The sequence below is a fragment of the Bos mutus genome, chromosome 16, assembly GCF_027580195.1.
Source record: "Bos mutus isolate GX-2022 chromosome 16, NWIPB_WYAK_1.1, whole genome shotgun sequence".
Classification (NCBI taxonomy): domain Eukaryota; kingdom Metazoa; phylum Chordata; class Mammalia; order Artiodactyla; family Bovidae; genus Bos; species Bos mutus.
The window spans coordinates 30,419,599-30,435,916 of record NC_091632.1 but is presented as its reverse complement, the minus strand read 5'-3'; the positions used below and the strand labels follow the sequence as shown (position 1 = coordinate 30,435,916).

The 16,318-nt window shown below is 37.0% G+C and overlaps 1 protein-coding gene across 2 annotated transcripts in view; it reads left to right on the top strand.

The window, feature by feature from the left end:
• Window positions 1-16,318, top strand: part of RABGAP1L (RAB GTPase activating protein 1 like) — a 737,668-nt gene that overhangs the window by 202,711 nt on the left and 518,639 nt on the right. For both annotated transcript variants that reach the window (XM_070384895.1, XM_070384896.1), the window contains exon 12: window positions 7,223-7,316. In XM_070384895.1, the coding sequence (XP_070240996.1) occupies window positions 7,223-7,316 (94 nt within the window). The remainder of the gene's footprint in view (window positions 1-7,222; window positions 7,317-16,318) is intronic.

Sequence of the window (16,318 nt, the reverse complement as noted above, 5' to 3'; positions counted from 1 at the left end):
TGAGCTGTAGGAGTTGCTTGTATATTTTTGAGATTAATTATTTGTCAGTTGCTTCATTTGCTTCTTTGGCTAGTTTTGTGGGCATTTCCCCTTCCTTTCTTATTTATTTGTGAGTATTTTCTCTTTCAGTTACACTCTTGGTTGAAGAGGGTCGTCTGCTCAGAGGACTCTTGAGTATGTTGTATACCACATGGTAGATGTCAGTGAGTTCTCTTTCTACCATAAGTTAGATTTGACCTAGCCTGATGAATTCTTTCTTCTCTTGCTACCCTTTGTTTCTAATGATCTCTAACTCTTGCTTAATTTTTCCCTCTAATTGAATAGCTGCCTTAAAAAAGTCATTCTTTGAATGTGTTTTAAAACAATTTTTTATTAAATCGTATGTTCTTTTTAAAAAATCTGCCAGATGCTATTTTCCTCTTTTACCACCTCAGTTTATTTTGCAAAGGGTCATAGATAATACATTCAGATAGACATTACTCAAATTTCTTATTCTAGGACTATGCTAACCTCCACAAATACATTAAGTTTTATACACTAAATATCTACAGTTTTTTGTATGTCACTCATACATACATACATACAGTTTTAAAAATCGGAAAATTTAAGTAAAATTGAAATGCATATCCAAAGAACTGAAATTCAAAGTGTAAATACATAACTGAATAAATTCTAAGTCATTAATATCCCAGAAAAATGTAAAATGTAACAGTTTGTTTAACATTGTTAATTGTCCTTCATGTCAGGTGTATTGGTTGCCCTAGTTCTCTTGAGTGTGGTTGACAGGTTTCAGCAAATAATGATACATTTTTATTAATCACTTATGCTTAAGAACTACAGGTATTATTAATTTTAAACTTGTAATTAGATTTAGAATGACAGTGATGATAATTAAGTTGGAAAGAAGCAAGCAATTTGTGGTCTCTACCTTGAATCTTTTCTCTATCGTAAATCAACTTGCTTTGGACAGTGGGAAATGTTAGAACATTTCAGAAACTAAGGAATATATTTTCTTTTACATTAATGATTTACATTTGCATATAAGCTTCTATGTAAAACAAGTATATTCTGACTCTGTGATGTGAAAAGTGAGAGATTATATTATATTCAAAGTCATTAAAATGTGGCTATAGCGTTTGGCCATCAAAATGACATTCTTTACAACTAATTAATCAATGTGGCAGTAGTGGTAAAGAATCCACATGCCAGTGCAGAAGACAAAAGAGACGTGGGTTTGATTCTTGGGTTGGGAATATCCCTTGGAGAAGGAGATGGTGACCCACTCCAGTATTCTTGCCTGGAGAATTCCATGGACAGAGGAGCCTGGTGGATTACAGTCCATAGGGTCTCAAAAAGTTGGACATGACCCAAGTGACTTAGCAGGCAACAGACAATCAAAATGAACCACTGTTTTACTACTCCAGGTTGGTAGGTGTCCTTTTACAGACCTGTTTCTACCCATTTTGCACAGTTAGTAAAATTTTCAGTATTTTTCTCCCCAGTGTGTTTAGAAGAAAGTTTTTAGCAACCTGTGATTGCCTGTATTTCTTTCAACAAATATTTATTACTTATTAAGAAAGACTAAAATTAAGGGGAAAAATATCTGAAAATCCTCAGTAGCCACATTTTATCTGTGCATACTTTTCAGCTTTGTATTTTATGAGTAATTCTTTAGTAGAAAAGAAAATGAGATTTTTGTTCTTATTTGTCCCTAATTTTGTTATTTATTTTTAACTTTATTTGAAAAAAAGTATTTTGTATATCTGTGTCTGTACTTTTTTTCCTTTTATGATGTTTGTTGACACTAGTTCTCAAAATTTCCTTTTATGATTAGGATGAAAAACATCACTAATAGAAACACAATTCTTTTTCAAAGCAGGGAATGGTGCCAAAGTTAAGAAACTAAATTATTTTGATTGCGGCATCATACATATTTATTTTGTTTGATCTAAAAATTTACATCAATTATAATTTCTTTTGGCATTGTACAGTTGGTTTCTGCTCTCTGCATACTAGAAATCCGTGGATAAGACAGAACAAACCTGAAATCCTTTTTAAGTTACTTTTAAGTGCTTTGAAGGTAGGCAACTAAGGGCTCAATAACAATAAGAATAAAAATGATAGCTACACTTGAGTGCTGTTGTATGCCAGGCACCCTGTGTAGCACTTCAAATACATTTTCATTTAATTTTTACAACGCTACCTGATTGATATTATTTGCATTTCACTGATGTTTAAAGAAAGTAGTAGTCCTACAGTCTGAATCCAGTGACATCTGAAATGCTCTTCATGGTCCTGCTTTCTAAAGGACACCAGTAACTGCAGGGAAATTGAAATTGATGAGGAAAATGTTCATGATAAGGAAGTGAAATTATGCATATTTAAGAAGAGTCTCTACCAAATCCTGCTGTGTAAGTTAAGCAGAGTCTGTCAGAGACCTCTCCTAAAGTTACGCTTTATAGAGGAAGATGAAACTATTACCTACAAATTCCCTCAACTAACTCTCTTAACATTGTCATATTTCTCCAAAGCCTCCCATGCAGTCAAAATAGGAATTATCCTCCTCTTCAATCAGTACTCTGAAACCTGGGCAATGTCTTGTCTTTACAGAAAAATTGCCTGATTTCTCATCTTTCTTGCTCCAGGGTTTTCCTTCCCAATTGCCTTATATGTATGAAGGTATTCTCAAAATAAAGCAGCAACAAAATAATCCTTCCATTCATTCCACAGTCCAGTGTTATGTGCTGAAGTTTACTATATAAAGGCAAATAAGATACAATCCCAGCCCTGGCAGAGCTTGGACTTCAAGAGAAGGACATGAATGTTACAGATATTAAATATATGACTAAATAATGTAAACAGGCATGGTTTTTAAAAAATTTATTATTTTTGACTGCACTGGGTCTTCATTGCTGCACATAGACTTTTACTAGTCACAGTGAGTGAGGGCTACTTTCTAATTGCTGTGCACTGGCTCCTCATTGTGGTGGCTTCTCTTGTTGGGTTCCAGGGCAGGCAGGATTCAGTAGTTGGTGGTGTGTGGGCTTAATTGCCCCACTGCATGTGGAATCTTGAGCAGGGATTGAACCCACGTTCCTTGCATTGGCAGGCAAATTCCTAAACCACTGAACCACCAGGGAGTCCAACAGGCATGTTTTCATGGAAGTCTTAAAGATATTGTAGGAGTCTGTTTTGTTCGTTTGTTTATTCAGTCACTCAGTCATGTCCAACTCTTTGTGACCCTTTGGACGATAGCCAACCAGGCTCCTCTGTCCATGGGATTGCCCAGACAAGAATACTGGAGCAGACTGCCATTTCCTTCTCCAGGGGATCTTCCCAACCCAGAGAACAAACCCCCGTCTCCTGGGTCTCTTGCATTGCATGTGGATTCTTTACCCGTTGAGCCTTTGGGGAAGCCCCCTAACTTACTTGACTAAATCCTACTTTTCATCCAAATATTTGGCTCCCGGCCTTCTGTTGTCTCTACCTTAATTGTTCATCAGGGGTCTGGTTTTACTTCAGTGTGCCCATTTTCTTTCCTTCTCCTTGGAGTTCTCCATTGCTAATCTAGTTGCTTACAGTTCTGATTTCCTTTTTTGGTGCACAATAACTTGGGAGAGTGTCAAGAAGACAAGACATTGTTGTTATCATTCATGGTTTTATGACATAGCAGTAGGGGTTTGTAATAATAAAATAGGTTTTTGTTTCATATAGCACAGGGGTCATTTAAAAAATTAAAATCCTTTCCCTGTGCTTTTTATAGTTATACATAACTTATTTTAAAAGATAAAAGTATTACAGTAATATAAAACTTAGAACTGAAAGATGTATTCCCTGAATATTTATTGAATGCCTACTGTGTGATAAGATACTGTTAGTTATTGAAACGTAATTGCTGTTAATAGTTTGGTGTCTATTCTTACAGCTATTTTTAAAGATCTTTGTAATCATATAAGGAATAATATTTACTAAGATAAAACCATACTTAAGATTACTCTTTTATTTCTTTTTATCACCATATATTTTGGATGATTTTCATGTTAGCCTATAAAGATTCACCAATTCTTTTAAACTGCTAGATAGTATTCTTTTGACTGGATAGACCATAATTTAGTTAATAAAACTCCTGTTGATAGATTCCTGATAGTTTTCAGTTTCTTATTTTCACAAACAATGATACAATTAAAATAGTTTTCCATATTTTTTTTTTTTGCATATCTGTTTCTGGATCATAAATTTCTAGAAGTGAAGTTACTAGACCAAATGGTATATGCATTTTAGAATCTTAATAAATTAAAGATTGCTTGTTTAAGTATCAACCTTCCTGTTTCCTGTTTTATCAGCACCAGATATTATTACTCTTTATACTGTCTGCCAGTCTAATTGATGAATATGTTTCATTGTTTTAATTTGCATTGAAAAATTATTAATGAGATAGGGCTTTCTTTTTTAGCTAGTTGTATTTTATGTATTTTGCCCTGTACTGTGTTCATGTCCTTGGCCCAATGTTCTGTTGGACTGCTCTTTATTTTGATATGTTACACAAAATAGTCCGTCATATGTTAGATTTTTTTTTTTGCTAAATATGTACTGTAAATATAGTTTTAAAAATATATATATTGTACCTTACTTCATAGAAGTTTTAAAATTATAGGTAGTCATATTTCTTATTCTCTCTTAAAGCATCTTGGTTTTGTTTCATGCTTAGGGATTCCTTTCACAGCAAGAATAATGAGTCCAAAAGATTCTCAATATCAGTAGTACCTTTTGAGTTTTTTAATATTCAAGGTTAGTGATGTCCATCGGTGTTTGTTTCCTTGTTTCTTTTATTGTGTTCTTAGATTTTGATCTCCCAACTTAGCAGGTACAACTTCATCAAATAATTTGGCACTTTGGTGTATTATTATTTACTGTGTGGCAACTTAGAGTATAATGTGGGATCATCTTGGACCCTGCTTAATTGAATATCAACTTATAAATGCTTATGTTTGGTACTAATTAATAAGAAGGGTGACCAGAAGTCTGTTTGCCTGAGATAGTGTAAGTTTAACCTGTTTTCTAGTGTAATTTTTAATAGTGTCCCTTTTCACTGCTAATGTTAAACAAACAAAACCAGCCAGTTATTTTACCAGCAGAATAAGTTTATTATGTAATAGGAGAGAATTGCAATTTGAAACAAGCAAACAACAGTAAATGATAGGCGTATCTGGAGATTGGAGGAGAGGGGCTTGCTTTTATAGCGAAAAGGAGGAAATTGGGGAGGGCTACAGGGGTTCTTCACTGACAGTAGGTGGCTAGCAGCTTGACCTTGCTGGGTTGGGAGGAAATCTTCCTTCCTGTTAGTGCCTGTAAGCTGCCACGAATGATACATGTGTGAGAATTGCCCCTTCAGGGTTTCCTGACTTCATTTTAAATGAGATTTCCTTTATTCATTTTCATATTACTCTCAGAAGTGCCTCATTTTAGTTAAAAAATTATAAGGACTATAAAGCATAGTTTTTCATGTTAGGCTATTTTACTCTTAAGGCTTCAGTTGTTTCTGTTTACTGTATTCCTCCAATACTGAGTAATACTTCATTTGCTCTAGCTTTAAAAGAAACAGAACCTCTCACTTCTATGTGAGGTATTTCTAGAGCAGTGATGTTAGCATATAACCTCTTAACCTTCATTACCAATATCCAGAATAATACTTGCTTTTAGAATAAAATGTCCATCATCGTTCTTGTTGCTCTGATGTTGTCCTAAAGATGATGAAGCATTTGTTTGTGTGTATGTATATAGTTTGTTTATATTTTGCTAAATATGTAATAAAATCTTTTCAGGTGCATATAAGCACATCTTTTAAACCTCACCAAATAAGTCTTTATTTATCACATTAATTTTTGGTGTTGAATATATCCACTGGTATGAACGAGTTTCTGCTTGGATCGCTGGATTTGTCGCATGCTAAGCAATATTGTTTTTAGCACAGATCCCTGTGCGATTCACTTAATGCCAATCCCTATTATACTGTAAGAGCATTGGTGAAACCTTGGTACTTGCTATCAGCCAGACAGATTTTTATCCAGCCTATTTTATCATTCAATCTGTACTTCTCCAGCCTTTTCTTAGGTAGCACTGTGTCAAAAGCTTTGGTATAATGTAGGTGAATTGTGCCCACTACATTTCCTTTCTCTACCAGGTCTGTTACCATTCAAAAGATTTATAGAATTTAGAGTTAACTTATTTTCACTACTGATTGTAAACTATAACTCAAGCTGTCTTATTCTTTCTAAAACTATTACTTTATATTTTGCGATGTTTTATGAAGTTGTCATTTTAAAAGATGAAAGTTTCATCTCCAGGAGACACTGGAGACATGGATTTGATCCTTGGGTTGAGAAAGGTCCCCTAGAGCAGGAAATGGCAACCCACCTTAGTATGCTTGTCTGTAGAATCCCATGGACAGTCAAAAATAACTTGTACTTTTCAATATGTCTTAAAAAATTTTTTTTAGATTTCTGGTTGTGTATTTGTATCATAAATGTTTCTCAGTGTTATATATTGATATATATGTCTGATTCTTTAGTATTTATTTTTCATCAAATATTAATATTAGTAACTATAATATAAAATGTATAAATGATTTTAATAAAATATAAGGGCTTCCCAGGTGATGCAGTGGTAAAGAATCTGCCTGCAATGTGGGAGACACTGAAGATGTGGATTTGATCCCTGGGTTGAGAAAGATAGCCTGGAGCAGGAAATGGCAAGCCACTCTAGTATGCTTGTCTGTAGAATCCCACGGACAGCAGAGCCTGGTGGCCCTCAGTCCATAGGGTCTCAAAGAGTAGAACACAACTGAGCGACTGAATACACACACACAATATTTGAGAATACTAAACTGATGAATAGAACACTAAATAGGAATTTCTAACCATGTTACCATTAGCTTTTAAATTTTACTTCCTTTGGGTAAAGATATTTGTTTATAGGTGTTTTCAGTTTCATACCATGTAAACTGTGGACAAGAATTTTAATAAAAACTTTGTGCTTTGAAAATATTTATTTTGGCACTGAAATAATACATATTATTGAAGTTTATACTGTTATTTTTGCAGTGGTGTAATATAAGCAGAAGTATTTGTTTTATTAGAAACAGTCATGCTTCTTGTTTTATAACACATAAAAATAGAATGTACTATATAATATAATCTTTGTTGTTCTTGTGTTTCTTCTGCAGAGAGTGATAATGAACTCTCAAGTGGAACAGGTGATGTGTCTAAGGATTGTCCTGAGAAGATCCTATATTCTTGGGGAGAATTGCTAGGAAGATGGTAAAAATTTATTTTTCTTACTGAAAATTTCATATTTACATGATTGTAAATCTGTTGTATTAATTAAAAAACTGTTTATGTATCTTTATATTGAGATAACTTAGGGAGTAAATATAGATAGTCATCTAGGTGCTGAGCCCTCAACCACTCCAGTGTTCGGCAGTTGGAAAGATGAGGAGGAAAGATACGGCAAAGGAGCTCCAGAAAGCACACCAGTAGGGTAGGAAGAGAGTCAAGGTAAACGCAAGTGAATAAGTCTGTCAAGAAGGAAGTGCTCAGCTGCTGAAAGGTCAGGTTGTAGGAAGCCTGAGAATTCCATTGGGTCCAGCAGTTTGAATGTCGCTGGTGACTCACACAAGACACTCTCCATAGAGAGGGAGGAATGAAATCTGGTTGGACTATATCTAGGAGGAAAGGTGATCATCAGGTATGGATAGATAACTCTTCATAGAAGTTTTGCTATAAAGGGGTGATAAGAAATAAGGACATATTAGTAAGTGAATGTGGGTTGAGAGGTAATTTGAGAAATTCTAGAAATTAGGATGGTCAGTATAGAATGTACATTGTGTGTTGCTGGACATGACTTGCAGAGAGAGAAAATTTGATGATGCCAGAGGAAGAGGGCACAATTGCAAGGGAAGCTGATGAATAGGCAGGAATAGATGGGACTTGTTGAGTGATGGAGTTACAGTTAGGAGCATGATCATGCTGCAAGTCAATGACCTAGCCAGGGTTTGAATCTAGGCAGTCTGGCTCCAAAGGCAGGACTTTTTAACCAGTTGGACAGACTCCCATTTCTATAATGTACGTAGATTTCTGGATTCATTATTATGGATGCATGTAGAAGGTTTACTAAGAGACAGAATAGACTGAGAAAATTGATACTCTTTCCAGTCTTCTCAGTTCAGTTCAGTCGCTCAGTTGTGTCCAACTCTTTGTGACCCCATGAACTGCATCACGCCAGGCCTCCCTGTCCATCACCAACTTCCAGAGTTTACCAAAACTCATGTCCATCGAGTCGGTGATGCCATCCAACCATTCATCCTCTGTCGTCACCTTCTCCTCCTGCCCTCAATTTTTCCCAGCATCAGGGTCTTTTCAAATGAGTCAGCTCTCTGTATTAGGTGGCCAAAGTATTGGAGTTTCAGCTTCAACATCAGTCCCTCCAAAGACATTAAAACAGAATTGTGACATAATGGATAAGTGTTTCTGTTAGCACCCAGTGGAAATTTTGGAATGAACATGGAAGTAGAACAAAATACAATAAACATAATAAAGACAATTCCCAACAAATATTTTAAAGGTGAAGTTGCTATTATGGGGACTTGCCTGATAGTCCAGTTGGTAATCTGGGGGCTCAGATTCACTCCCTAGTGAGGGAACTTCATCCCGCATGCTGCAACTAAGAGTTCGCATGCCACAACCAGAGATTCTCAGTGCCGCAGCAAAGACCAGGCACAGCCAAACAAATAAAAGTAAATACTAATAAAAAATTTTCTTGGAAAATAACTTTTAAAAAAAGAAATTGCCTTTATGATGCTTTTAATTATTTAGAAGGTAATTTTGGAGTTGGAAGAAATTAGCTAGTTAGGACATAACTGCATGGGTTGATGAGGTCTGTACCAAACTCATGGGCCTTATGTATAAAGTGGAGTTCCAAATGGAGTAAGAATTCTAAAGTAGAGTGATGGGATTCCTCAGCTACCATTCAGTGTACATTTTTTCAGAAATATCTTTCTACATTATATTTTTTGTAGTGGACTTCAACCAACTTGTTTATAGAATCTTAGGGAACTGTTTTAAAGAACTCAGGTAACTGGTTTTTAGACCTGTAGAAAACTTGCTGAATTTTTTACAGTTGAAGTATTTTTATTTTTACTTGTCTTAATTGTAGTTGTGTCATGACAGTTTATGTGAAAATGATGACATTTGAGAAGTTTATTTCTATTACACAAGAATTGACAAAGTTTTAAAATTGCTCTTGGCATATCTTTTTTAACATTAATGTTTTTGTGGGTTTAAAACATTTCAGTGAGTCTTAGGAATATTAGCTAGGGACTTAGAAGAAGATATTTTTGTGGTTCAGTTAGGTAGAGCACCTATTGTGCTTCATTTTGTGCTTCGGGGGGAAATTTTTTTTATGAGGAGACAGCCTGTATTATCAAGGGGCTTTTAAATAAAATATAGTTGAAAGTATTTTGAACTTACTGTGAAACAATGAGATCACTATATTAAAATAAAGTGAAACTTTTATGGATAAAATCAGAACTCAGATAATGAAATGTGTTATTAGAAAGATATAAAGGAAGAGTAATACTAATTTTAAATTATCAGAAAAAATAAAGATATTATGGAAAAGATAATGGAAAACAGACTAAAAATTCAGTGATGGAGGTCTTCATATGAGATTAGAGTTAAGGTGTTCTGAAATACTACATAAAAAAGTGAGCAAACAAAGATTGAGAGAAAAGGAGAGAAAGAGGGCCAGGGAGAAAGAAATTGAGCAAATGTTTGTGACAGAAATTTGGGAAGATCCCCTGAAGAAGGGAATGACTACTCACTCCAGTATTCTTTCTTGGAGTATTCCATGGACAGGGGGGCCTGACAGGCTGCAGTCCATGGGGTCACAGAGTCGGACATGACTGGGCAACTAACACACTTGTGAAAGAAAGACTTGAAAACACCAAACTGAAAGTGGCAGCAAGGTTTTTTTATGTGTTGAATATATTCAGAATGGTAATGCTGATGTCTTGCATGTTAAATAATTTAAGGAATTTAAGGAATTCGGGTAGAATTATTTCTGGAAGACTGTTTCTGGTTTTGAATTGTATCAAAGTTGTTGAGATTCTTAAAGACTAGGAGAACACTGTGCTGACCCTGAACAGTTAGATGTAAGTCAACTTTTGTGACAGGAAGATTTTCTAACCAAAATACTAAGGGAACTTTGAGATAAAAATTGAGTATTGGTTTACTATATATAAATAAAACTACCTTCAGACTATTCATTTGCCTTTGTTAGACTTTCAGAAAATTGGTACAGATTTAATAGGCACTTTGGTTGTATTCTTCATGACTATCCTTATTATCAAGATGGGAAAACATGTTCTTAATCCATGATCTCTCAACCTAGCTGAACATCAGCAAAATGACCCCCCAAAATATCTAAACTCGGAAAACATGAAGAATTCAAATTGCTAAGCATGAACATAAATAGCTTCTTTTCTTTTCACATCAGTATAATGTTCAACTTTTTCCACTAATGAAAAAACCCGGTGAAAGCATATACAAATCAGAACAAAATATGTGCCCTTGCTTTTCCTAGTGATCTTTAATCTATCTCTTTTCTTGAAACTTCTTCATGTATCTTGATTAACTTAAAGTGAGACCTCGGTTGACATATAGGTCTTACCATGAATGAGGGAAGGACAAATCCCCAACTTCACTTGATGTTTCCCATCTTTTAGTTTCAGTTCTAACTATTCCTTTTTCTGAGAAGACCTTTTAAATTGGGTCAAGCTGCTGCCCTCACATTCTCATATCTTCTAGCCACCTACTTCCACTTCTTCTCTATCAGTTGGGGCAATTGGAATTGCCCCAATTCCATAAGTGACCAATGAGTATCATTCAATGGCTTTTCTTCTCACTTCTTGATTTCCCTGCTGTTGTTGTTAGAAATTGTAGCTCCTCTTTGAAATTCTTTCCTAGACAATCTTAAAAATAGAGAAAGTTCTTATATGCCCGAACAGTTTCAAGAAAAGGTCCCTCTTTTGAAGGTAACTAGAAGGTAACTGCTTTATGATGCTGTTAAATCAGTGAGACTGTTTGCCTTTTAAAAAAGCATTCTTTAGCTTAGCCGTATTAGTTGTTCATGTTAATTTAGTCTCATAAGTCTATTCTTTTATCTAAAATTACTGAATACCTTGTATATAACAGGCACTGCACTAGGTGCTTGGGATATATAAGTAAAGAAGACAGAGACTCCTTCCCTTGTGGAACTTACATTCATGCATTACAAACTTCTCAGTTACTATTTGTTTAGCACATCTGGTTTATATGTGACTTTTTGAATCATTTGATACCTATATTGCTTCTAGTGCCGAGTTCAACACTTGTCGTAATTAGATGCCTGCTTCTAAGTCTCCTGATAGGTATAGTTAATGTTGTATTAAAGCAATGACTGTATGCAATTATATTTTTATTAGAAATACTGAAACAATGACTATTTTTATAAATTGTCCTTTTGTTTTGGATCTTCTCTGGTCATAGATATATACTATAGCTTTTGGCTTGGTATCCATTGATATCAGTATCTCTTAAATACAGGGTGCTGTATACACTATAATTAATTACTGTATCATTACCAGAATAATCAGTAATTTAAAGCTGTTAATCATGTTGTATTATGAACGACCCAGTTCTTTTTAAATGTCAGTCTGTAAGTTAGCTCAACTGATGAAGAACCAACCTGCAATGAAGGATACCCTGGTTCAATTCCTGGGTGGGGACGATTCCCTAGAGAAGGAATAGGCTACCCTGGTGGCTCAGAGGTTAAAGCATTTTCCTGGAATGCAGGAGACCCAGGTTTGATCCTTGGGTTGGGAAGATTCCCTGGAGAAGGAAATGGAAACCCATATCAGTACTCTTGCTTGGAGAATCCCATGGAGGGAGGAGCCTGGTAGGCTACAGTCCATGGGGTCACAAAGAGTTGGACATGACTGAGCGACTTCACAACACGACACGACATGACACGACACAACCCCCTCCAGTGTTCTAGGGCTTCCCTGTTGGCTGAGATGGTAAAGAATCCGTCTGCAATGCGGGAGACCTGGATTTGATCCGTGGGTTGGGAACATCCCCTGTAGAAAGGAATGGCTGTCCACTCCAGTATTCTTGCCTGGAGAATTCCATGGACAGAGGAGCCTGGCAGGCTACAGTCCATGGGGTTGCAAAGAGTTGGACACAAGTGAGCCACTTTCACTTCACTATGAAGATAAATAGTGCCTGGGTTTTTAAGAGAGGAGAAAAGACTTTTTTGTTATGCCTGGCCGATTAGACGAGGGCCAGCTAGAATACTGGTTGAGTTGAATCATATTACAGTAAAAGGTATACTAGGGACTGTTGACTGTTAACCTGAAGGTGTGTGTTTGCATGTGTATGTGTGTATGTATGCCTGTGTAAGAAGAGATAGTTCAGATTCAGAATCTTATATAATTGATTATGCAGAGTAATTTGAGCCAATATGATATTTAATCAAGCTGTTTTCCTCTTCATTTTGTCTGCTGTATTGGAAATACATTACCATGTAATAGGATGAGTGGAAGTTAGGAGGTCATTACAGAGGTTGTAGAATGAGTAGAATTGGTGGCAGTGGAGATCGGAGTGCAAGGATTTTGGAGAGGTTGGGAAAATAAAATGCATTAGATTTCTTGATAAATTAGTAATAAATTATGGGATAGAGAGTAATGTGAACATTAACATCTAGGTTTCTAATTTGGTTGAATTGTGGTGACAATCACCGAGGTAGGACACCCTGGAAAACGATCAGGTTTAGGGAGAAAGAATATGAGTTCAAATTTGAATATATTGATTTCTGGAGCTCAGAATTTGTGGGGAAGGGTAATAATGCCCAGAGATGAGAGAGTGGAGAGAATTAGATCATTGAGGGAGAGTGGAGAGATTGACAGCTTGAAACACTTTAATAGAGGAGAACAATCAGCAGTTGGGTTTGTGAGGAGGGAAAAGAGAGTGCTTTGTCACTGATGCCAAGGAAACAAAATGGTCAACAGTGGAAGGACTGAAAAATGTCTCTGGAATTTAGTGGCATGGAGAGAGGTCATGCATTACTCATATAAAAGAGAGAAGCCATGCTGAAATGAGCTGAGGAATGAGTGTGAGGGAAGAAATAGAGATAATGTACAGTCATCGTTACAGAAATTTGATGTGCAAAGTGGGAAGACAGTATGACATCTGGAGTGTTATGTGGGGTTGAATAAAAAGGTTTCTTTTATATGGGAGGTATTTAATAGCTGTAGATATACAGAGCTGACATTGAGCTCTGTATAACATGTTCAGTTCAGTTCAGTCACTCAGTTGTGTCTGACTCTTTGTGACCCTATGGACTGCAGCACAGGCCTCCCTGTCGATCATCAACTCCTGGAGTTCACCCAAACTCATGTCCATTGAGTCAGTGATGCCATCCAGCCATCTCATTCTCTGTCGTCCCCTTTTCCTCCTGCCCTCAATCTTTCCCAGCATCAGGGTCTTTTCAAATGAGTCAGTTCTTCGCATCAGGTGGCCAAAGTTTTGGAGTTTCAGCTTCAACATCAGTCCTTCCAGTGAACACCCAGGACTGATCTTTAGGATGGACTGGATGGATCTCCTTGCAGTCCAGGGGACTCTCAAGAGTCTTCTCCAACACCACAGTTCAAAAGCATCAATTCTTCAGCACTCAGGTTTTTTTATAGTCCAACTCTCATATCCGTACATGACTACTGGAAAAACCATAGCCTTGACTAGACAGACCTTTGTTGGCAAAGTAGTGTCTCTGCTTTTTAATATGCTGTCTAGGTTGGTCATAACTTTCCTTCCAAGGAGTAAGCGTCTTTTAATTTCATGGCTGCAATCACCATCTGCAGTGATCTTGGAGCCCCAAAGAATAAAGTCAGCCACTGTTTCCACTGTTTCCCCATCTATTTGCCATGCAGTGATGGGACCGGATGCCATGATCTTAGTTTTCTGAATGTTGAGCTTTAAGCCAACTTTTCACTCTCCTCTTTCACTTTCATCAAGAGACTCTTTAGTTCTTCTTCACTTTCTGCCGTAAGGGTGGTGTCGTCTGCATATCTGAGGTTATTGAGATTTCTCCTGGCAGTCTTGATTCCACCTTGTGCTTCCTCCAGCAGTTTTCATTCCAATCCCAAAGAAAGGCAAAGCCAAAGAATGCTCAAACTACTGCACAATTGCACTCATCTCACACACTAGTAAAGTAATGCTCAAAATTCTCCAAGCCAGGCTTCAGCAATATGTGAACCGTAAACTTCCTGATGTTCAAGCTGGTTTTAGAAAAGGCAGAGGAACCAGAGATCAAATTGCCAACATCCACTGGATCATAGAAAAAGTGAGAGAGTTCCAGAAAAACATTTATTTCTGCTTTATTGACTATGCCAAAGCCTTTGACTGTGTGGATCACAATAAACTGTGGAAAATTCTGAAAGAGATGGGAATACCAGACCACCTGATCTGCCTCTTGAGAAATCTGTATGCAGGTCAGGAAGCAACAGTTAGAACTGGACATGGAACAACAGACTGGTTCCAAATAGGAAAACGAGTATGTCAAGGCTGTATATTGTCAGCCTGTTTATTTAACTTATATGCAGATTATATCATGGGAAACGCTGGACTGGAAGAAACACAAGCTGGAATCAAGATTGCTGGGAGAAATATCAATAACCTCAGATATGCAGATGACACCACCCTTATGGCAGAAAGTGAAGAGGAACTAAAAAGCCTCTTGATGAAAGTGAAAGTGGAGAGTGGAAAAGTTGGCTTAAAGTTCAACATTCAGAAAACGAGGATCATGGCATCCAGTCCCATCACTTCATGGGAAATAGATGGGGAAACAGTGGAAACAGTGTCAGACTTTATTTTTCTGGGCTCCAAAATCGCTGCAGATGGTGACTGCAGCCATGAAATTAAAAGACGCTTGCTCCTTGGAAGGAAAGTTATGACCAACCTAGATAGCATATTCAAAAGCAGAGACATTACTTTGCCAACAAAGGTCCGTCTAGTCAACGCTATGGTTTTTCCTGTGGTCATGTATGGATGTGAGAGTTGGACTGTGAAGAAGGCTGAGCACCGAAGAATTGATGCTTTTGAACTGTGGTGTTGGAGAAGACTCTTGAGAGTCCCTTGAACTGCCAGGAGGTCCAACCAGTCCATTCTGAAGGAGATCAGCCCTGGGATTTCTTTGGAAGGAATGATGCTAAAGCTGAAACTCCAGTACTTTGGCCACCTCATGTGAAGAGTTAACTCATTGGAAAAGACTCTGATTCTGGGAGGGATTGGGGGCAGGAGGAGAAGGGGACGACAGAGGATGAGATGGCTGGATGGTATCACTGACTCGACAGATGTGAGTCTGAGTGATAGACAAGGAGGCCTGGCGTGCTGCGATTCCTGGGGTCGCAAACAGTCGGACACGACTGAGCGACTGATCTGATCTGATCTGACTCTGCATGTAAGTTAAATAAGCAGGGTGACAGTATACAGCCTTGACGTACTCCTTTCCCGATTTGGAACCAGTCTGTTGTTCCATGTCCAGTTCTAACTGTTGCTTCCTGACCTGCATACAGGTTTCTCAAGAGGCAGGTCAGGTGATCTGTTATTCCTGTCTCTTTCAGAATTTTCCATAGTTTATTGTGATCCACACAAAGGCTTTGGCATAGTCAGTAAAGCAGAAATAGATGTTTTTCTGGAACTCTATTGCTTTTTCTATGATCCAGCACATGTTGGCAATTTGACCTCTGCTTTCTCTGACTTTCCTAAAACCAGCTTTAACATCTGGAAGTTCACGGTTCACGTATAACCATGTAGTACATGTAGTATATTTAACATGTAGTATATTTAATTACTTTGAATTACTTTTTTATTATTCATCATGGGACTCACAATTAAGCATACTTTGCATTTAATTTCATGAGATACGAGCTTAGCCCTTGGGACACTGTTGTTTTTAGTTAGTTTTATTTTACACTAAGAGTTTTATACTGAACTAAGAGTTCAGAAACTCACCTTGGCCTCAAATCATTTATGTTTTTCCTATTAAAAAGTATGTTGTTGCTGTTGTTGTTTAGTCACCCAGACGTGTCCGACTCTTTGCAACCCCATGGATCGCAGCATGCGAGGCCTCCCTGTCCCTCACCATCTCCCGAAGTTTGCCCGAGTTCATGTCCATTGCATCAGTGATGAGACTCAAATAATAAAATTACAAAAACGATCCTTTTATG